Genomic DNA, 24033 nt, shown 5'->3' with positions numbered 1-24033 from the left:
CAGTGCTTTGGAAACCATTAACTTCCATAGGATTATTGAGTGCATAGTGACTTTTGACTCATACAATTGGTGTGGAGTGTGTTTCGCAATGGAAGTGTGAGCCCTCTTAATAAGTACAGTGTTTTGTTTGACCTCAGATAACAGATTTCTCCCAACGGAAAAGTGACCGTTCATCATATGAAGTGGATGAACTTCCTGTTACTGAACGAGAGCTGCAGAAACTAAAGAATCCAGACACAGAGCAGGAATTGGAAGTACGTTTGAACTCTTGCAAGGTCACATCTTCATTATAAATTTGTTTGGAATTTTGCTCTTTGATATTCTCAGTTGAGACCTTCCTTTTTTTTTTTTTTCCCCTCTCTGACTTCTAAGTATCCTTGTTACTTCACAGTACTTAATGTTATCACAACATGAATGTGTGAATATGTTAGTTAAATAACTGCTCCGGTCAAATCAGGATGTAACAAACATTGCTAGAGTAAGATGAAAAATAAAGAATTTAAACAGGACGGAAGATTGAGAATAAGAAAACTAGGTCTTATCTTTTTTTGGCTCCAGCTGACTCTGACATCTTCCTTCCTCTACCCCGGTTTGGCCATTGGAAAGAAAGTAACAAGTTTGCAAAGGAATATGAGATGAGTGTGATAAAGCACACTTATTCCTCATTTATTCAGTAATCTTCTGAAAAAACATAAATGCCTTTATGTACAGCACTAGATTGGATGTTATGGATGTTCAATGAATGACTTAAGGAGAGCTTGCCTCCCAAATAGGAAGAAAGATTCTCAAACAATTATTTTCCTGTAATAAAATGCAGAATCTCATTAGTGCTCCAGCAGAGGTTTTATCATATCACTGCTGAGTTCTGGTTGGGGTGAGGAGTATGCCTGGAGAGGAAGGCTTCTAGTAAGATGATGAAATTTGAGCCATCTAGGTCAGAGTTACAACTCTTCTTTAAGTGGTGTTCATAGGCTCAGAGGCTCAGTCCCTCTTCTGAGAGGGACTTAAAGCCATGTGTTTCCTTGTACTCTCTTGACTACCTTAAGCTCTGATTTAAATTGCCAGTGTGCCATATTTTGGTTTTCTTTTAGGTGCTTGTGAAGTTAGAAGGTGGAATTGGGCTGTCTTTAATTAATAAAGTCCCAGAAGAACTGGTCTTTGCAAGTCTTTCGGGAATCAACGTGCACTACACACAGCTGGCCACCAGTCACATGCTTGAACTCAGCATACAGGATGTACAGGTGAGTGGGGGAGGCTCAGAACTTGTTGATTTTATTTTTTTTCTTCCTGCTGAACAGTTAACCAGATCAATGTTTAATGTTCTAGGAATTTAGTCCTCTGTGGCTTTTAAAAAATTTTCTATGAAAAGAATCATTTTTACCTACATTTGTCTTTACTGATTTTTCCAGACAGCAGAATTCTAAATATAATATCTAGTCTATCAGTAACTTGGAGAACTTAGTCAGGGTGGCACAGAGGAAGGTGACTGCTGGTTCCCCATCTTGTAAACAGAGAAAACAATGAAAATCCTCTAACCATCATTTAGAAGAACTGAAGTTCACCGCAGGGAGAAAAGAGAAATGCTAGGGAAATGAGTTTGTGCTTCTGACCAAGATGGAGTACAGGGATCTGATTTACTGTCCTACCTGAAACACCCCCCAAATCCAGATAAAATAAAGAGACAACAGATTCAAGACACTAGACATCAGGCAACAGAGGACAGGGATCTTTTGTTTTTGAGAAACAAAAGATGTGAGCCCTGCAGTCATTCCAACTGTGTTGTTGTTGTTTGGTTGCTGAGTTGTGTCTGACTTCTGTGACCCTGTGGACTGTACCCCCCCAGCTTCTCTGTCCTTAGGATTTCCCAGGCAAAATATTGGGGTAGGTTACCATTTCCTTCTTCATCACTCCAGCTTGCTGCCTTGAAAAAGTTTTCAGGCTCTGCACCAGGTGGAGAGACTGAGACAGAGCCTGTAGAGTGGATGAGCTGAACAGAATTGAGAGTCCTAGGACCAAGGCAGCCAGAGTTCATAGGACAACAGACCTGGGAAGGGCATGCTGCACAGAAGGAAATCTCCAGAGATTTGCAGTGGGCCCTGCAGGTATTCCGCAGAGACACAACAGATCAGAGGTGTACGTGAGGAGACTACCTTCTAAAAAGCTCACAGGGACAGTGCCTGCAGCTCACCCCCAGCTGCAATGGGTAAACTAATAATTATGGGACACTGGGAAGAGCCTTCCAGAAAGTCTTGGGCCTCCATGGTACATGTTGAGGCCTAAGCTGAGCACTGCTCCAGACCTACCTGACAAATCAGTCATAATAAAAGGAGGTTCTGAGAGGATCAAGCTGTTTCCAAGTAAATTAACCGTATCCCTGAACAAAGCTCCAGATTCAGTGGAATACAGAAACATCCAACACCCAGCAGAATGAAAACCACAGTGTCTGACATCCTGTCAGAAATCATCAGGTGTGCCAAGGGGCAAGGAAACACAATACACAATGAGAGCAGTGATCATTCCAAACCAACCCAGAACTAACAGAGACATTAGGATATTCAGAGAAGGACATTAAAACTTACTGTAACTGTATTCTATTCCACATGTTCAAAAAGTTAAGTGGGGAGCTGGAAGATAGTCAAAATCTCAAATCAAACGTCTAGAAATTAAAATGAAATGGATAAAAACACTGGATTTGATCAGAAGCAGATGACACAGTGACGAAAAAAAAACAATGAGTGAACTTATAACAAGAGAAACTGTTAAAATTGAAATACCCAGAGAAAAATAATCCAAGGGAAAAAACCTAGAAACCCACAAAGAGACTAGCATCAGTGACCTATGATAAAACTTCAAGCAACCTAATATCAATACTATATAGATAATTGGAATCCGTAGAACAGAGAGAGAGGAGAGGACAGAAAAAAAATATTTGAAGAAATTTTGACCATAAAATTTTCAAACTTAGTGAAAACTATAAACTCACAGAAGCAGCTCAAACACAAAGCCACGTTCACACCACCCCCCTTGCCACACACACACATAGTGGAAGCTATACCAAAGTACATCATAATCAGTTACTCAAAACCAGTGATAAAACATCCAGATTAAAAAAGCATGTTCCTTCCAAGGAACAAAGGTGAGAATGACAGCCAGTTTCTCATTGTGAACAACACAAGTGAGAAGATAGTCAGCAACGTTTTTACAGTATTGAAAGGAAAAAACAAACTGCCAACCTAGAAGTCTGTGCCCAGCAAATAAAATTTTCAGGAACCAGGGTGAATTAAAGGTGTTTTAGACATTCAAAAACTAAAAGAACTCATTTCCAGCAGATCCACACTACAAAAAATGTTAAAGGATTATCATTAAGGCAGAAAGTAGTGATACTTCCATCCATGCCAAAACCCTTTTCAGAAGAATTTTTTCTTTTATCATATATCATAGGTAGCAAAAGGGTTCAGGCTAATGACATCGCATTTGTTTGAGGATAGAAAGTTGGTATCTTTTACTTCCATTTCTTTGTCTTTCTTTTTTAGTATTACAGAGATCCAAGGAGTCATTTGATGTTCATTAACTTCATAACTATAATTAAACAGATATTTCTTCTTGTAGTGTCTCTTGATTTAATGTGTGCTGTAAATCATAAAAAGTAAACAGATTTGAGCTTTTACTATGATTACAGTACTGTGAGAAAGAATTTTTAAAGGCAGAAAATATAGTCCCACCTTTCATACATGCGTGCTCAGTTGCATCAGTCATGTCCGACGCTTAGCAGCCCCTGGTGGGCCCATGGAGCCCACTAGGCTCCTCTGTTCATGGAATTTTCCAAACAAGAATACTGGAGTGGGTTGCCATTTCCTACTCCATGGAATCTTCCCAACCCGGGGATTGAACCCAAGTCTCCTGTGTCTTCTGCATTGGCAGGGAAATTCTTTACCAGTAGCACCACCTGGGAAGCCCAGTCCCACTCTTAGGGAACTTCTAATCTGATTGAGAGAGTAAAACAAGGATCAGAAGAAATTTGCAGTTAGTACACTTATGCCAAATGTGTTTGGGGAGAGTATAGGGAAGAGGTCAGAGTAAGGGGGAACTTTACTGTCATTTCATCTATTGGATGTGACTGGTGGGTTGTCACTGATATTGCCTGTGAGTCAGGCATGGCACTGGGCTCTGCAGATATCACTGTGACCGAAAGGGTGAAGTTTCTGCACTCTGAGCTGAGAACCTAGGGAAGAAGTCAGCCAGTAGGGAAGCGAGCAAGCAAATGAATCATTCCAGCCTGGGACACTTTCTGTGAGAGAATAAAGGGAGATGGTGCTGCTTTGGGTAAAGTGGCCTCGAAAGCTCTTCCTGAGGACGTGGGAGCCAAGCCGAGCTTAGAGGACAAGAGTGAGATACCAGAGAAAAAGTGTCCTAGGGGAAAAACGTTCTGGAAAATTCTGAGAAGTGGGGAGGACTCACCCACCTTTGGGAAACAGCAGGGAGGCTTGTGTGCAGGATGGTGGGGAACCTGGAGGACAGCCACGTGTGGTGGAGCTGAGTCCCGCTGGCCCTGGCGGCGTTGCCGAGGAGGCTGTGCAGTCCTCTGAGAAAGGGAAGCCCCTGCAGGGTGTCCAGAAAGGAGGGACATGGTGTGTGTTTTTGGTGGATCACTCTGGCTGCTGTGTCAGAGCATGTAGGAGGAAAAGGGTACGGAAGCAGAAAGAAGTGCTTTAGGTCCCCCGCCCTTCCCTCTGTACCATGAGAGCCAGCAGAAGGACTGCCCACAGCGATTGGACAGAATGATTCTGTGGAAGTCCTGGTGATACAGTGCAAAGGTCAGGGGTTGGTGCTTGAAACACCTGTGTCTGAATCCCCACTCTCCCATTTACTACTTGGTGAATCTGAGTAAGTAATGTAACTTATCTAGGCTTTTGTTTTCCTGTTTGTAACATAGGGAGGAAGAACACTTAACCTTTAGGACTGTACTGAGGGGTGTGCTAGGTGGCGTGTGGGAAGGACGCTGAGGGGATACCTGATACATGCTCTCTCCTCTTTCCTCTTCCCAGTGTGGGCCTGTAGGGTGAAACAGAAAGTGAAGATGCTCACTTCCTGCTATGAGCCTCCAGACATTCATGAACTTGCCTGAGTGTGGGGAGAGTGTTCTCTGTGATGCTGCTCATGGAGGATGAACAGAGCAGCCCCTGTTTCTGCCACTGTCATCACTCCATCCCTAGAAGGGAGTTGACTTGAGGATGGGTAGCTGTGCCTGTTTGGCAGCCATATGTTACTGGTTTTTGGTTTGAGTTCTTTTGTTGCTGTTGTTCAGTTGCTGAGTCGTGTCAACTCTTTGTGACTCCATGAACTGTAGCACACCAGACTTCCCTGTCCTCCACCAGCTCCCGGAGTTTGCTCAAACTCATGTCCATTGAGCTGGTGATGCCGTCTAACTATCTCATCCTCTGTTGCCCCCTTCTCCTCTTGCCCTCATTCTTTCCCAGCATCAGGATCTTTTCCAGTGAGTCAGCTCTTCACACCAGGTGACCAGTGTATTGGTGTTTCAGCTTTAGTATCAGTCCTTCCAGTGAATCTTCAGGGTTGGTTTCCTTTAGGATTGACCAGTTCGAGTTCTTCTTATTCAGGGAATCTGGAACGAGAGAAGCGTCAGTAACCTGTTGGCTGAGAGTGTCCGCTTTGGGGACAGAGAGAATTGGAGTTCAGTTCTCGTTCTGTCACTGACTAGGCGTAGAGCCTCCGACAGGGGTGTCTCTTCTCGGCTTCTTCCTCTGTGACTCGAGGACAGAGACAGTTCCCAGGAGGCTGTGGTGAGGGTGCAGCTTTAATGACTCGGGCGGCCTGGCGGTCGCGGGACTTGCTGCGGTGATCCCTGTGTGGGGACCAGCTCAGTGCTTGGCCCATGGTGGCGTTTGCTCGCTCAGTCATGTCTGACTCTTTGACTCCATGGACTGTAGCCCACTAGGCTCCTCTGTCCAAGGGATTTCCCAGGCAAGAATAGTAGAATGGGTTGCCATTTCCTTCTCCAGGAGTTCCTCTGACCTGGGGATAAAACCTGCATCTCTTGCATTGGCCGGCGGATTCTTTACCACTGAGCCGCCAGGGAAGCACCCTTGGCACATAGTACTCTCACCAAATAAAGTATAGCTCCTGTTACTACTACTATTGTTGCTGGGTTTAGTGGAGATTATGTTTTTCCAAAGGTACTTTCTGAGTGACCTGCATATTTTGAGATTCAGTCAAGGGTAAAAATGAAAACTGAGAAACTCGTCCGTTTTGTCACTGCTTTTTCATGTCCCAGGTGGACAACCAGCTCATTGGCACCACTCAACCTTTCATGCTCTACGTGACCCCTCTGAGCAACGAGAATGAGGTCATTGAGACAGGCCCGGCTGTGCAGGTGAATGCGGTGAAGTTCCCCAGTAAGAGCGCGCTGACCAACATCTACAAGGTAGGCTGGAGGACTTGCTTTGTCTTCTCACAGCCCAGGCTCAGAGCAGCAGTTTAGGCCGCAGATGGAAATAGTCCAAGGGGTAAAGGCACAAGCAACTCAACATGTTGTGTAGCTGGATTGATGGAAGTTTCTCTTTAAACTTTATATTCTCAGTTGTGCTGTCGATGAGTATCAGGTGATAGAACTGAATCCATCAGAGTGTGTATTTTTCACCATGAAGTCTCTGCAGGAAAGTATAGCATCTTCTAGATTGATCGTGACCAGATATCTAGACCATGGTCTAGATATATTATTAATATTATAATCCATAAATTAACACACAGCATTGTAAAACAGCTATCCTTCAACAAAATAAATTTAAAAAAAAATAATCTCAGACTACTGGACAAGGGGTAGGAGGGGCCTCACTTGGGACAGACACCTTGAGCTGCCACAGTGTTCACTAAAAGCAGATCATACTAAAAGTAGATCATTCAAAAAGTGATACACTTTCTTTCGTGGAGAAGTCTTCATGTACAAACTAGTGTTACAAAGCTAGCTTGTCTGGAAAAATGGGAGCTAAGAGGTTGCTCCTCATATTTCTGGCCCTTTGTTACCAGGGCCAGTGGGGGCCATGCCTGCATGTGGTCCTCACATTTACAAATCCAGTCTTCTCCTTGAACTAGATGCCATCCACGTGAACTCAGTTGCATGGTGCATCTGAAAACGTCATCCTGACTAACTGACACAGATGCCCTGGTGCCAAGTAACAGGATGGTGAATCATCTATTAAACATCTTCTGGAATTTTGGGTTCATTTTAACAGTGGAGAGAGATGAGGCAGAGGAAAATTGGCAATATGATTATGAAATCACATTAAGAGACCATCCCGTACCATTGGGGCCTTCTTAGGTTGCAGATGAAAGTTCCTCTGACGTTTGCACTGTAAATCAGAATTTCTTTCTCTCTAGCACCTGATGGTCACGGCTCAGAGATTCACGGTACAAATTGAGGAGAAACTGCTCCTCAAGCTGCTGAGTTTCTTTGGCTATGATCAAGCTGAATCAGGTAATGTCCAGTGTTCCAGGTTTGTATCTGGGAATTGGCACTAGGGTGGTGTTTTTAGTCTGCTTGTGAACACAGGTAGGCTCTAGATGCCTGGTGAGCTGCCTTCCCAATTCGTGGTCTAAGCGGGGAAGCTAAGGCTTGTGGTCCGTTTCTGTTTCTCAGTGTTGCCTATTGATAGGTAGTGAGGTATGCCTGCTTGTGGAGGGCCTTCCGGACCCAAGCATACCCAGGGCAAGCCTTTGGAAAGCAGTCTTTTGTTCCTCTTTGTTTCTTGGTTTGGTTTTTTTTTGACACATCTGCTTTAGGATGGCAGAAATGATATTATTCATTTAGCTGACCACTTTGTTTCCTAACCTTTGTTTATTAAACAGACTCAGGGCCAAGAATCAGAAATCCCTTCAGCAGTTTTTTGGTTTAGCTGAGGAAGAAAATTGGCGAGCCTCAACCCCTTAACTTTACATTTTTGACATCTATACCCTTATGCCTTAATGTAATTACAGACGTTTTCAGTTATTGTGCTATTTTGGGAGGGGAATAAGATGAGCTATTGAAAAACCTAAATTTTCCAGCGATGCTCCAGGAATTATTTAGCTGTCGTCCCTTTGTTTTAGATCCTCATCATGGCCTTTCAAGACTGTTTATACAGCTTAGAAAGAAGTCAGTAATGCTTAGTCTTTTGAAGACTAAATATTAAGCCTAAAGAAATGATAAGATTGAGACTTTTAATGTTTGTCTACCCATGTTGGCTAGGGGGAAAAAATTCCTGGGGATTTGTGAAATAGGAACATACATACACACAGTGCAAGAAAAATGTTTTTGCTCTTTTTATCCCAGACTTAGAATTTAAGCTTTAAGCATATTTGGGGTCAAGAGCAAGATCCTGTGTGTCTAATGCTGCGTTCTCTACTTTGGGTGGAAACGCCAGTGTGTGTGTGTGTTCAGAAAGCCACTTGAGCCTGCTGCCAGGTATAAGTTCTTGTTGGGTACCTTCCTGGGAAGTTTTACTTTAAATTTGATTGGACATGCTCTTCTTGTAAGTTGCTCTAAATAAATTTCTCCCTATGCATTGTCTAGTGGATTTAGACTTATAAAATCCTTGCCTGCTTTTCACTGAGGAATCTCCTCCACTTTCTATAACTGTTCCTGTTCCCTGAATACAGATAAGCCTGTCTTTGTTGTGTTACCTTTTTTTTTTTTTTAAACCTATTCCCCTCTTTCTATAAATAGAGCTATAAAAGCTTCTAGTATAAATTTGTGTGATGTGTAGCTATGTATAGTCCCTTTGGTTTTATTTCTAAGGCGCATAAATCCAAGTGCAGATGAGCTGCCCACACAGATGTGGGAACCAGCATCAAGCTGAAGAGCACACTGCTGTGTGTTAGCTCATGTTTGTCCCTTTTACTTCATGAGATAACAAGTGAGTAATGTGCTTCCATGTGCTATTTAAGTGATGTCCTCTGGGAATTCCCTGGCAGTCCAGTAGTTAGGACTCTACACTCTCGCTACCAAGGGCCCAGGTTTGATCCCTGGTCGGGGCAGTAAGATCCCACAGGCTTCACAGTGTGACAAAAAATAAATAAATAGTGTCCACTGTTTGGGAGAGAGAGCATCACTTGTCCTGATGTCAGTTCTTTATAGCCTGCAGCCTGTTTCTTTTTAAGACATTATGTTTTGCTCAGATTCATCATTTAATTGGTCATGTTCATTATGACTGAATGAAAGTATGCTCCAAGTACTTATTTTTATATCATTTTCTGAGATAAATTCAAATAATCTGGGTCATTTATAGTAATAATAATGATAAGGACAGGATTTCTAGAAAGTGTGTTGCCCCATGACCTTTGACTTTCCCACCTGGATTATTTTTTTCCAGAGATTACATCTGCCAGGTGGTGCAGAGTTGCAAATCAGTAGTTTAAACTATTGTACTTTTCTGATAAACAACTTGAACCAGATCTGCTTTTATATAGAAGTGATATCAGGATGCTGTATGTATTAAAAAGCTAAATTTAGAGAGATAAATGTTTTCATCTTCCTATGAATTTCTTTTCAATGTGCCTGAAGTATTTGAATCACGAGACTTTTAAGGAGACTTATTAAAAAAAAACAAAAAACAATTCTACCTTTGTGCCAGAGGTGGAAAAATATGATGAAAACCTCCACGAAAAGACAGCTGAGCAAGGCGGGACGCCAGTCCGATACTACTTTGAGAATCTCAAAATCAGTATTCCCCAGATCAAACTGAGCGTGTTCACCTCCAACAAGCTTCCACTGGACCTCAAGGTGAGCTCCTCACGGGGAAAGTTCTAAAAACCACTTTTCCTGAGAAAAGAATGAATGTGCTTACTACTTGCCTTTTCCTGTCCAGCCTCATCATTTGTAGCAGATATTTTTACAGGTTTCCCTTTTTGAGACAGTTTATCAACTCATACGTGTATGTAGAGTTGACCCTTCAGCAGCATGGGGTTAAGAGCACCCATCCTCCTTGAACTTGAAAATCCACATAGACGTTATCATTGGCCTTCTGCATGTGTGGTTCTGCAGCCAAGTGCAAACCACTGAAAAAAACCCACGTTGAAGTGGACGATGCAGTTCAAACCCATGTTGTTCAAGGGTCAACTGTATCTTTCTTTTTTTTTTTTTTTAACATTTAAGTATGACTTTACTGAAGATTAAAGAGTAACAAAAGAATAAACACAAAAGAATAAACACAGAATGACATAAAAACCCATCTGCCCTCTGCTTAGCCCTTGGCTTAACTCAGTGAGGCAAAAGCCCATTTCCTGGGCCGCCCCCAGACTCAAGAGAAAAGCTGCAGCCCAGACCAGTATCTTCTCTTCATGCCCAAGACTCACCTGCCCTCCTTCTCTCTTAAGTATTCATCCCTTCTTGAATGGTTGACAGTAGAAATGTCTACCACACCCACTGAGATGTGGGGCCCCCCACACCACCGTACCAGGATGTGACACTCCTACAAGAGCATCTGGATGTGCACTTGACAGATGCAGTCTGAATACTGTCTTTATTTTCTACAATAAAATCTATTAAAAATTAAGGGATGTTCCTCAAATTCTGATACAATATTTGACTCAAAAGTTCATATACATTTTCCCCCTATACTGAGCTGCCCCTCAGTGTCTAAGAAATCATGAATTTTAGAGATTCATGCGTCCTTAATGATCCCCTGCTTGATAAACAAGGGTTTTGGAGTTCACAGGGCTTTGTCCCTGAAGATAATATAGATAATTAATGTAGAAATAGATAGGTAATGGTAGGAGCAGGAGGAGAACTGGGTGAATGTTGAAAAGCCTTTCCTTGGGTGGAGTCCTCATCTGCCTCCCTGCAGCTGGCACCCATTACTTCTGGTTCTTTGCTCTATTGCTGTTAAAGATGGTTATGATGGTGTCTACCTCCTCTCTAACTACCTGTCTAAGACTCCCGCTGCCCCATGCTGCCTCCTTGAAGATGCTGCAAGGTGGTCTCTCTTTCTGAGCGGAAGGAGCTAGAGACATGAACAAATAAGTAGTAAAACTGGAGTCTTAAATATACACACCTCTGGGTCTGCCCACGTTGCAAGCAAGTGAAGCAGCCCAGGGGGAACACGGCCCTCAGCATGTGCACACTCCATCTGAAATGAGCAGTGCAGCTCAGCTCCAGCCCGTTGTCGTGGGGTAATGTGAACCCAGAACTGCCAGATCTTCGGAATTCTTAAAGTGAAGCCGGAAATCTGGACTTTTATGTGGAATCTCCTGGTCTTCAAGTGTTGGCAACCCATTTGAATTTTTTTGTTTTTTGTTTTTCAACCTAGTGAGCCTGACAAAACACATGTGCAGGCCTCATGTGGCCCACGATTTGCCTGCTCACAACTTCCAAAATAGACTTATAGGTAATAGGACAGTAGCCTGGTCCACATCAAGTCCTATTTGAACCAGGACAGGACCAGGGTGATAGTTTCATTAAGGCAGCAAGTGGGGTGAGTGGTTGGGAGTGCTGGTCGGGAACCAGGAGCTCCTGCAACCATCCTGAGAACAGTGCCTTCTCGATGGACTGTCCTGTTGGCTTAATTTGCTTTAACTTCATGTTCCCCAGGAGACCGAAGATACTTATAATCAGCATGGGAGTGGGGGGAAAACCGTGGGAAAACCACTATCTTGCTCATATTCACAAGTATCCACTTGACTTATGTGACCCTTCGGAATGGGTTTGTTTGATAAAGTATATATTCCCCCAGAACACTTGGCACCCGCCCAGCAAACCAATGTCAAGCATTTCCTGAGAGTTAAGGACTTCTTGTTTTTTAAATCATCTTAACTAAGAAACACAGACACCTAACTGTTCCCTTTCAGATTACTCCCAGTAGAAAACTTCCCCCCAGACTGACAAATGCCGTGTGATTTTCTCCAGTTGAAGTGACTCCAGACCCCCAGTTCCAGGGTATTGACACTCACCAGTTTGCTTTCCATGCAATAAACTAGGAATCATCGAGGTCTAATTTGGCACTATACTGAAGGCCAAAGTTACGAGGTGTGGGCAGGGGGCACTCTGAATGTGGTACTTTAATGTCTCACACCAGGCGGTGGGAATCGGGACATCAATATTAAATCCTCAGCTTGTGGAAGTCACCATTTCATTGTGTCTTGAGTTCTCCTTATGGAGTCTGGGACCCATAAAATAATGTCATTTATTCAAAGAGTTTTCTAACAGAGTAATATCCCTTGATGAGCAGCTCTTAGGAAGTGCAATCCTCTCTTTGAGATGAATAGATAACGGCTAAAAGAATGGAGTCCCGTCCCAGAGCAGGAATCATGAGAGTCTTGACTAAAAGGTAACCGTGTCTTTGGTATTGAAGGAATAATTATCTTGATTCTCTTGACTCCAGACCAGAAATGAGGCTGTCAGAAGTCTCAGAGGGAAGTCTCTCCAGGTTTACAGTGAGGGTACATTATTGCCAGATAGAGTGTCTGTTCAGAGGACTCAGAGCAGTCTCACAGGTGCTATCTCGATTGGATTCCTTGCTCTGCGATGGATGAAGGGGGAGATAATAGCTCCATCTCACAAATGCAGAAAGGAGCACAGGGCATTCCCCACCCCCCGTTCTCCATTATTCCAAGTTTGCATGTTAGAGAGCAGCTGAGTGACATGGAAAAGGCCAGGTAGCCTATGTGTTCTTTTGCCCTTTTTCTTTTTTTTTTTTTTTAAAAGATCAAAAGAGTCCAGGAACCTTTAAAAGGTTTCACAAGGTGGCCTACAGCAGTCCTTTTCCCATTTAGAGCATTGGGGTATTACAAAAGAAGGGCTTTAATTGAGCAATCTAGTTTGGAAGAAAACCCACATTTTAATGGTCAGAGAGCAAGAGGGTGGGGGTAAGGGGGAATTTCAAACAAAGACACTATTTAAAAAGCCTAAAACTGTCTTCTCAAAGGCTTGAAATAATTTGTTGGGAAACTTCAGACCCTTTACTTTTTTCCTCCCCTCCCTAAATAAAAACCAGATTTGTTAAAAGGAAAAAAGATCCAGTATTGTTAATTGTATTTCAGAAAGTGCCAGAGAGGGAAATATCCCTGTAGTTTTAAACACTGTCCCAGGAGGAAAATGGGCAAATACCCTGCTTCACATAAACAGTCTCTGTGTACCATAAATAAACCTTTAAAGAATGAATTCCAGACAGTTTTGTTTAGTGCAGGATAAACTGAGAAAGGAAAAGACGTGGCCCAGGGACTTGCTTGTCATCTGAGACCTTATGGCATATGGACAGGTATTTCTTCTTTAACTCTAAAGTTTCTGTAAGACTTCAGCAAGTTTGTTTTTTTTTTTTTTTTTTGGTCTGACAGAGGTAGAATGGACAGTTTCCTATTTTTATGAGGAACTTATGAGCACAGATTGCCTTCTCCAGTGTCCATTTTATAACAGGAAACTGTCTGCTACTTGAGTAAATAAGCATCAACTTTGTACACTACTGTATTTGATTAGTCATTTAGTTACTGCAAGAAAAAGCCCTGATGGGCTCTTCCCCTCCTGTGTTTTGACTCGCCAGAGTGACCTGAAGGTGGCAGAGTAATTCATACCAGTATGCCGTGGAGCAGCTTTTTCCACTGTGGGAGGCCCCACAGCAGTACCAGATAAAGATTACTTTTTAGTGAAAGTCCAGAATATTTCCTTGGTTCAGACAAAGTGCATTGGCCACTCAGAAAGGTGATAGTGTCTCTCATGAGGGTTTTGACAATTTAGTAGAGGTATTAAAGTCTTTTTTGTATCAATATCATCTGTGGTTCTTCAGTGTTTGGCTGCAGTGAGGAAGTTAGGGTACAAAGCTTTTTGCCATCTCCTTTGTTTTGATCTCATTTCCTGTTCTCTGAGAAGAAAGTAAGGCTCAGAGTTGTATTGCCAAAACAGACTGCTGAACTGATGTTGGTACCTGGCTTTCCCAGCATATTTATTGTTTGGTTCTGAGCAAAATGGTGAAGCCTGCCAGGCCTCAGTTTCTTCATCGGAGAAACGGGTAAAATAGGGCCTGCTCACTTCATCATCACTCACCATGTGGATGTGCAAGTTGTGCATGAATGAGGAGCAGAAAGTTTTTCAGGAGAAATAAAGTAATCCTCTATTCTGGTCTTCATGCTTTCCACCAGACAGTCACGGTTGTGAAAATGAGCATGCTCTAATCTACGATCTACTAATTACCGGCTACAGGAGTTTAGGCCACCCACTTAATGTTTCTTTGGGGGTTTTTTTGTTGTTGTTGTTTAAAGAAATGAGAGTGTTAGGCTGAATTAAAACTTGAGGATGCTCTTAATCTCCGAAATGTTTTGTTCTGAAACTTTTTAGTAGGCTACTAGTGACTTCCCAAGGCACCAAGTGCAGTGGTACTCTTTCCTGGCCTGTCTTTGTACGGCCCTCTGCAGTGTTTGATACTATTGACTGCCCTGTTGCTGACCGTGACCTTTCTGGTTCTCTGACTCTTCCGTTTGTTTCATCTCTTCTCCTAACCCTATGTTTATCGAAGAGGGTCATTTTTTACCTAGTGGACTAAACTCTGGTCATATCACTTGTCCATTTTAAAGATAATTTTGTTAGTGCTTTATCGCTAATAATTTTAGAAGCTCTTTATAGAAGGTTTGTTTTTGATGTAAGTTGCAAATATTCTTTCTCTGGTTTTTCACTTGTCTTTTTTCTTTGCTTTTGGAGTGCATATGTTTTTTTTAAATCATGCAAAAGCTTTTTACTTTATGTTGTTGAATTTGTCAGTCTTTTTCCTTTTTCAATCTGAATTTCAACCCACTCTCTGGTTTTAAAAAATTGTATCTTGTTTTTCTTCAATTATATAATTTCATTTCAGTTATGCATGCTCCTATTCCAAAAGAATTTAAGACAGACTCTGAAGATATATGCTGAAGGATTAAAAAATAAGAGAAAATGAAGTAGAAAGTCCATTAAATTGCATATGAGATTTTAATATAAAGCCAGTTTAATTCGATGGGGAATATATAGGTGTTCTAAAATGCTGTTAAACTGTACAGATAGTGATATGGACAAATATGAAGTAAAATTTGTTATCACACTCTACATAAGAATAAATTCCAAACAGATCAGAGATTTAGTGACATTATTAGCATGAATGAAAAAGTGTTTTTATATTAAAAAAGGAGAGCACTTGGCATGCTCTCTAAAATCCTTAAATGTCAATCATGTTAAATAAATATATAATTGGAAAACAGACTATATCCAGAAATTGTTAACAGGCTTATAGCAGACCCAAATCAGCTGAGAACTACAAGAAATGCTAGACCGAGAAAAGCCCAAAAGTCTGTTGAAGGTATTGGAAAGTTACCAAGTCAGTACTTGAGGGTCCACAACTTATGAGAGGAGAGAAACTCAATCAGGTGAACCAAACATTAACTCTGGTTTTATTTTTGAGACAATTCTAATTGAGAAAGGTAGAGAAGTCAAGCAGAAAGCAGCTCTCAAAAGTCAGAGAATCAGAGTAAAGCTTTGGACAGTCTCATGGGGCTGGTCAAGCAAAAGCGAGAATCCATTGCTATTAAGAGAGCTGGTAATTGAGGGCCTCGTATCTTTTTTTTAATTGACGTATGGTTGATTTACAATGCTATGTTAGTTTCACGTGTAAAGCAAAGTCATTCAGTTATACATATATGTATTCTTTTTCATCTTTTCCATTATAGGTTATTATGGGATATTGAATATAATTCCTTGTGCTATGTAGTAGAAACTTGTTTATTTGTTTTATATGTAGTAGTTTGTATCTGCTAATCCCAAACTCCTAATTTATCCTCCCCCAACCACTTTCCCCTTTGGTAACCACAAGTTTGTTTTCTATGTCTTTGAGTCTATTTTGGAAATAAGTTCATTTGTATCATGTTTTAGATTCTATGTGTAAGTGATATCATATGATATTTGTCTTTCTCTAATTTACTTCGCTTAGTATGATAAGCTCTGGGTCCATCTATGTTGCTGCAAATGGCATTATTTCATTCTTCTTTTTTTTTAATTGTTGCTGTTCAGTCACTCATTTGTGTCTGACTTTTTGCGATCCCATGCACTGCGGCATGCCAGGGTTCCCTGTCCATCACCAACTTCTGGAGCTTGCTCAAACTCATGTCCATTGAGTCAGTGATACCATCCAGCCATCTTGTCCTCTGTCGTCCCCTTCTCCTGCCTTCAATCTTTCCCAGCATCAGATTGAATTTTTTTTATAGCTGAGTAGTATTCCATTGTGTGTGTGTGTGTATATATATATATATACACACACACACCATATCTTTATCAATTCATCTGTCAATGGATGTTTAGGTTGCTTCCATGTCTTGACTATTGTAAATAGTGCTGCTCTGAACATTGGTGTGCATGTATCCTTTTCAACGAGTTTTCTCTGGATATATGCCCAGGAGTAGGATAGCCGGATCATATGGATCAAAAAACTAAAACTCTATTTTTAGTTTTTTAAAGAACCTCCATGTACTCTTCTCCATAGTGACTGCACAAATTTGCATTCCCACCAACAGTGCAGGAGGGTTCCCTTGTCTCCACACCCTCTGTAGCATTTATTATTTATCGACTTTTTAATGATTGCCATTCTGACTGGTGTGAGGTGGTATCTCATTATAGTTTGGATTTGCATTTCTCTAATAATTAGTGATGTTGAGCATCTTTTCATGTGCCTGTTGCCCATCTGTGTGTCTTCTCTGGATAAATGTCTGTTTAGGTCTTCTGCCCATTTTCTGATTGGGTTGCTTGCTTTTTTGTTATTGAGTTGTATGAGCTGTTTGAATATTTTGGAAATTAAGCCCTTGTTGGTCTCATTGTTTGCAAGTATTTTCTCCCAGCCCATAGGTTGTCTTTTCATTTTATTGATGGTTTATTTTGCTGTGCTAAAGCCTGCAAGTTTGATTAGGTTCCATTTATTTATTTTTACTTTTATTTCTATTGCCTTGGGAGACTGACCTAAGAAAACATTGCTACAATTTATGTCAGAGAATGTTTTGCCTATGTTCTCTTCTAGGAGTTTTATGGTGACATGTCTTATATTTAAGTCTCTAAGCCACTTTGAGTTTATTTTTGTGTATGGAGTGAGGGAGTGTTCTAGCTTCATTGATTTACATGCGGCTGTCCAGCTTTCCCAACACCACTTGCTGAGGAGACTGTCTTTTTTCCATTGTATATTCTTGCCTTCTTTGTTGAAGATTAATTGACCATAGGTGTGGAGGGGCTCATATCTTACAGAGAAGGGACAGGCAGAACAAGGACCCCGATAGTCTTGAGCTGTTTATTTCTTGAAGCAGATGCCAATTTCTAAGTAGTCTAGGAGAAGCTAAGCAAAAAACAGCAGTCAAGAGGCTAACTAAATAGATCTTTTAGCAGTTTTATGGTGCTGGGGAGATTAAAAGTGGAGGGATGGAACTGGTTTTCAGTTGAGACTGCTGAAGGACTATACCAAATCTTATAAAGATGGAAACAGACCAAGATTATCTTTATTATTGTTCAGTTGCTCGGTCGTGCCTTTGCGACCCCATGGACTGCAGCAGGCCAAGTTTCCCTGTCCTTCATCAGCTTTACAAAGACTGAAAGCCAGCCTTGAAAACACCGGTTGGATTAACCCCCTAATTTAACTGCCTTGTTGTTCAGTTGGTAAGTCATGCCGTACTCTTTGCAACCTCATGAACTGCAGCACGCCATGCTTCCCTGTTCTTCACTATCTCCTGGAATTTGCTCAAACTCATTTCCATTGAGTCAGTGATGCTACCTAACCATCTCATCCTTTAACTGCCTGCTGAAGCTAAAGACTCATTTAAAATCTACAAGTTTTTATACAAAAAGTAGCATTCAATCACAAGTTACCAGGCCTACCAAGAGGAAAAAAGGACACTAGAAACAGATAAATCAGATGTTGACATTATCAGACACATGATTTAAAATATTAATAATTATAAATTTTAAATAAATTTATATAAAATTATAAATTTTCCCATTGGGAAAAAAAAATCCATATATTATTGACCCATGTAGTTCAAACCCATGTTATTCAAGGGTCACCTGTATTTTTCTTCTTATACATTGCTGTATTTAATTTGATGATATTTTGTCCAATGTGTCTTGAACACATTTATAATTATTAATATTTTAAATCATGTGTAGCACTACACATTAGTCAAGTCTGTGGTTGTAGAACTGTAGATGTGGAAAACTGACTATAAAGCTGTATGAGACTTTTTAACTGTGTAGGGGATTGGCACTTTTAACCTGCACATAGCTCAAGGACTAATTGTATGAAGATATTATAACCAAATCATATTTATTCCAGGAGTGTAAGTTAATCCGCCTGCCAATGCAGGGGATGCAAGAAATGCATGTTGGATCCCTGGGTCAGGAAGATTCTTTGAAAGAGAAAATGGCAATCTACTCCAGTATACTTGCCTGGAGAATCCCATGGACAGAGGAGCCTGGTAGGCTACAGTCCATGGGGTCACAAAGAGTCGGACGTGATTGAGCAACTGAGTACACGTGCTCACAAGTTTACATGTCCAAATAAATCATGTCATTCACCACATCAGCAAAATGAAAGAATTAAAAATAGGCTTATCTCAATAGTTGCACCAAAATCTTTTGACAAAATTCAGCATCCATTTATGAGAAGTCAGCAAGCAAAAAGTAGATAGGAACTGCCTTGATCTGACAATGTGTCTCCATGAGAAATCTACCCCAAATATACTCAGTGGTGGTCTGTTGAAAGCACGAAGGGATGGCTATTGTCCCCACTTCTGCTCACTGTTTTGCTAGACATCCTAGCCAGTAAGATAAATAAATAATAGGTACAAAGACTGGACAGGAAAATGAAAACTTTATTATTTGTAGAGAGCATGATTACCTAGAAAATCTAAAAGAATGTACAACTAAATTTTGAGAATGGATAAGTAAATTTAACAAGGTCCCTGAAGACATTGTATAAAAATCAATTGTATTTCTGGTCAGCAGCAATTAAAGAGAAAAGGAAAATTTGAAGGGACGGGGGAGCCTGGTGGGCTGCCATCTAGGGGGTCACACAGAGTCAGACGTGACTGTAGCGACTTAGCAGCAGCAGCAGTAGCTAGGTGCTGTTTCTGCTGGACTCACCTGTAGTTTTTGATGTAACTGCAGTCACCTGCCAGTCAGCTGAGACCAAACAGTGTAAGATGACCTTATGACCATGTCAGGTGCGTGTTGTTGGCCGTCAACAGAACCCCCTTCCACGTGGTCTCTTATTTTCAAGGAAGCTAGTCTTGGCCTCCTCACATCATGGAAACATCAAAATGGATGAAGGAGATGCTCCAAGATTTCTTGAGGCCAAAATTCAGAGATTGCTCAGTGTTACTTAGGTGGCATTTATTGTTTAAAGTAAATTATATGGTCAGTGCAGATTCAGGTGAAGGGGAAATAGACTTGGTAGAAGTGCAAAGAATTTGTGGCCATTTTTACTGTACCCCTTGATGTCTAGGAATAAATCCAACAGTGTGTACAAGACCTCTGCACAGAAAGCAATGAAATATTACTGAGAAAAATTTTAAAAATAAACAGATAAAGGGATGCACCTCGTTAATACACTGCAAGATGGAATATTGTAAAGTTGTCATTTCTCAAATTGATGTATAGATTCAATACAATCATTATGAAAATTCTAGCAATTTTTTTTTGTGGCAAATTGACAGGCTGATTCTGAAATTTACTTGGAAAGTGCAAAATGTAGCCCAAAATCCTGAAGAAAACAGAGTTGAAGAGCTTACTATTAGACTTCAAAATTATTATAAAACTACAGTAATTAAGATAGCTTAGTATTGGCAGAAGGCAGGACAAAATGATAATCCAGAAACAGACACATGAGCACAGTCTCTTGACTTTTGACAAAATTGCATTGTACTACAATAAGGGCAAGGATGGCCCTTCAATAAATATTATTAAGATGATAAGATACCTCTCTGGAAAGAATACTTCTTGATCTCTGCTTTATATATATATATATATATATATATATATAGAGAGAGAGAGAGAGAGAGAGAGAGAGAGAGAGTCATGTTCAAGTAGGTTGTAGATTTGAAGAGTAAAACAATAAAAATTCTACAAGTAAATAAATGCGAATATCTCTATGACCTTAGTGTAGATAATTTCTTAACTACAACGTAGAACATTCCTATCATAAAGGGAAAGATTGTTAAGTTGGATTTCATTAAAACTAAGAATATTTGCTATCAAAAAGCACCAAAGAGTGGTAAGACAAGTCACAGAATGGGAGAGGATATTTGCAAAGCATTCATGAAACAGACTTGTATACAAAATGTATAAGAAAAACACCTACAAAACTATAAGGAAAAAACAGACAATCCACTGTGCAAATGAGAAAAAGCCTTGAGTAGGCACTTAACAAAAAAGTATATCCACAAGGCTGATGTGTATATTATCAGGTGCTTAATCTCATCCTTGAACAAGAAAATGGAAGTTAAAACCACACAGAATTAGCATTACACACCCATCAGAACATTTGTTTCTTAAAAAGCTTTCTATACCAAGTGTTGGTGAGGATGTCGCCTAACAGGAAATTTCATAGACTGCTTCAGGGGAGCCAAACCAGTTCAGCTGCTTTGGAAAACTGTTTGGCAGCATAGGCTAAGGTTGAACATGTATATTCTTTATGACCCAGCAGTTCCACTCCCAGGTAGATATTTAAAAAAAAAAGATGTGTACAAATGTGCCCCAAAAGACACATCCAAGAATGTTCATAACACCACTATTCATAAAAAAAAGTTGGAAATAGCACAACTGTTCATCAACAGCAGTGGTTAAATAAATTGTGTTTTATTCATATGTTGGAATACTGCATAGCACTGACAGTTATATTTAAACTGCAGCTGTGTGCAACAACCTAGTGACTCACAGACTTAATGTTGATGTCAGAAGCCACATGCAACCAAGTCCATACTGATGATTGCATTTAGGTAAAATTCAAAGCAGGAAAAACTCATCTATAATGATAGAAGTTGACCTTAGGGAACGAAGGAGTCGTGACAGAGTTCACAAGGGGATGGGTGCTTCCAGGATGGGGATAATAACCACCTTTCTGGTCTAGGTGGTGGTTACTTGGTTGTGTTTTCTGTTCAGTGGCTCAGTTGTGTCTGACACTTTGTGACCCCACAGACTGCAGCACACCAGGCTTCCGTGTCCATCACCAACTCCCAGAGCTTGCTCAAACTCATGTCCACTGAGTCAGTGATACCATCTAACTATCTTGTCCTCTCTTCCCCTTCTCCTCCTGCCTTCAGTCCTTACCAGCATTGGGGTCTTTTTAATGAATCAGCATTTTGCATCAGGTGGCCAAAGTATTGGAACTTCAGCTTCAGCATCAATCCTTCTAATGAATATTCAGGATTGATTTCCTTTAGGATTGACTGGTTTGATCTCCTTGCAGTCCACGGGACTCTGAAGAGTCTTCTCCAACACCACAGCTCAAAAGCATCAGTTCTTTGGTGTTCAGCCTTCTTTATGGTCCAGCTCTCACATCTATACATGACTACTGGGAAAACCATAGATTCGACTATACAAACCTTTGTCGCCAAAGTAACATCTCTGCTTTTTAATACGCTCTCTGGATTTGTCATAGCTTTTCTTTCAAGGAGCAAGCATCTTTTACTTTCATGGCTGCAGTCATCATCTGCAGTGATTTTGAAATCGAAGAAAATAAAGTCTGTCACTGTGGTTGTGTTTACTTGGAGAAAAATTATTGAACCATTCATTTGATGAGTACACCTTTCCATATGAGTGGTATATTTCAGTGAAAAAGTAAAACATGGGACTTCCCTGGTGGTCCAGTGGTTGAGAATCTGCCTTCCAGTACAGGGGGGCAGGGGTTGATCCTTGGTCGGGAAGGTGGGGTCCCAGATGCCTCATGGCCAGAACACCACAACATAAAATCAATATTGCAACAAATTCAATGAAGACTTTAAAAATGGTCTACATTAAAAAATCTGGAAAAAAAAAAAAAGAAAGTAAAACATGACAAACATATAGATCCAAAACAGATCATAAAGAATTATGCTGTGAAGCTCAGGTATTTATTTCTATGTGATAATATGTTACTTTGGATGATACTTCTGTGTGTATGTATGTGTGTGTGTATCTTCCTAATGTTTACCTGGAAAATCCTTATTTATGAATATCATAACCTTGACTCCCATTGGAAAGTTGACATGACTTGTAGCTTTCATGGAATCCAGAATTACAGTACTGTAGAAGGCCATCGTATGGCTGAAGTGTGTTGTTGCCTTTCTTCCCTAACTAGGCCCTGAAAAGCACCTTGGGATTTCCATTGATTCGATTTGAAGACGCTGTGATCAATCTAGATCCATTCACTCGAGTGCATCCCTATGAGACCAAGGACTTCATCATCAATGATATCCTCAAACATTTCCAGGAGGTGAGCTTTGGAGTGGTCCTCGTGGCTGGAGCACGAGCGGAATGCTTCTTTTAGTTGTTTGGGAATTCTGGTTACTGAGACATTACTGCCAGCAGCCCAGCTGAACATTTCAGCCCTGACCATTGTGTTATGGAGTCATGTCACACAGCCTACGAAGTCCACGCACATCATGAAAATCCCCAAACAGTGCTTCTGACTTACAAGCTGTTAGTCTTGTTTCTTAGGACTAGTCTCAGGACCTTCCACTAGATCAGTCACAACTCTTACCAAGGGTTTAATTGATGCTTTCATGATAACACAAGACTGTGAACGCTGTTTATTGGGCATGGGCTTACTTTCAACAACCACACCAGTGTTCTTGGAACATGTGAGATCCTGCCCTAGAGTTGAACTTAAATTTTTTTTTTAATCAAGTTTGGGCATTTTCCATTTTGCATTTATTATCCTGACTGCAAAGAACCAAATGCAAAGCCAACACATATATACTCTTCGATGACTAGATAGGTCAGGATCATATCAAACTTCTTAGCTGTCAAAGGTGAAGTATGTCCTGTTCCTGTTGCCGTCTCTCCCTCTCCTTCTCCCTCCTTGCTTCCTTCCTTGACCTCACTCACTGGTGATGTTTCTACTGCACTGTGAGCAGGAAGGGATAGCGGATGTCACTGGAATGGTGGAATCAGGCCGTGGAGGTCCAGGAGGTTGGGGGGTGCGGGGTAGGTCTGAGCTTGCCTGCTCTATGCATACCGCCTGCTCCACAAACTCTGAGGGGCTCCACATCCCTCCCTCACTTTCCTGTTAAAATTCTCTCTGCTGCTTGTTGATTCCATATTTATAGAACGATGGAAAGGAGAGTGCGATGTGTGTACTAATAAATACTTATAGAGTCTTTCCTCTTTCATAGCTTTTTTCTTGTAAATGGCTTTGAAGAGTACATATGAGAGTGTTGAGGATAACCTCTGGGATATGTGTATTGGGAGAGGTTTAGGGTGGAGCTTAGGAAGGGCAGGAGCTCACAGTTGAGAAATAAAGAGCAATTAGTGGTGGGAATGGAGGACAAGACTGATTTATAATCTTTTTGCTTGGGACACTCAACCTGCAGATATAAAAAGAGGCTGGTTTTTTCTTCTCTCCCTGCTCCATTTGACAGGAACTCCTTAGTCAGGCAGCTCGGATCCTGGGGTCAGTGGACTTCCTTGGCAACCCCATGGGGCTTTTGAATGACGTTTCTGAAGGGGTGACTGGACTGATAAAGTATGGAAACGTTGGGGGCCTTATCAGAAATGTTACCCATGGAGTATCAAATTCTGCTGCCAAGGTAAGGAAATTGAGGTGTAGTTCCACTGGAATTAGCCTCAAGAGTTCTCTCCATTACTGTAGTTCTTTTATAATTAATAGGTTGTGAAAAGTTACATGCGTGGCCCTGGCTTCACTGTCTTTCCCTCCCCTCCTGTAACCAGGCCCCGGTCCATCGAGTGCGCCTCTGCACTCTCTTCTTTCTCCTCTCCATTCCCACTGCCTCTGTCCATGTGCTGGTTGTCTGTTTCCAGGGCCACTGTCATAGCCCCCTGGCCGGACTTCACCACAGCTT

At 41.1% G+C, this 24033-nt stretch overlaps 1 protein-coding gene across 2 annotated transcripts in view; it reads left to right on the top strand.

The window, feature by feature from the left end:
- The window catches only part of VPS13D (vacuolar protein sorting 13 homolog D), a 265793-nt gene that overhangs the window by 146478 nt on the left and 95282 nt on the right, over positions 1–24033 (top strand). For both annotated transcript variants that reach the window (XM_065935730.1, XM_065935729.1), the window contains exons 58-64: positions 138–254; positions 1092–1241; positions 6293–6442; positions 7396–7492; positions 9627–9775; positions 22311–22445; positions 23593–23760. In XM_065935730.1, coding sequence (XP_065791802.1) covers positions 138–254; positions 1092–1241; positions 6293–6442; positions 7396–7492; positions 9627–9775; positions 22311–22445; positions 23593–23760 — 966 coding nt within the window. The remainder of the gene's footprint in view (positions 1–137; positions 255–1091; positions 1242–6292; positions 6443–7395; positions 7493–9626; positions 9776–22310; positions 22446–23592; positions 23761–24033) is intronic.

This window comes from Muntiacus reevesi, chromosome 5 (assembly GCF_963930625.1).
Source record: "Muntiacus reevesi chromosome 5, mMunRee1.1, whole genome shotgun sequence".
NCBI lineage: Eukaryota > Metazoa > Chordata > Mammalia > Artiodactyla > Cervidae > Muntiacus > Muntiacus reevesi.
The sequence above is the reverse complement of the archived record's forward strand: the minus strand, read 5'-3'. Positions and strand labels throughout refer to the sequence as shown.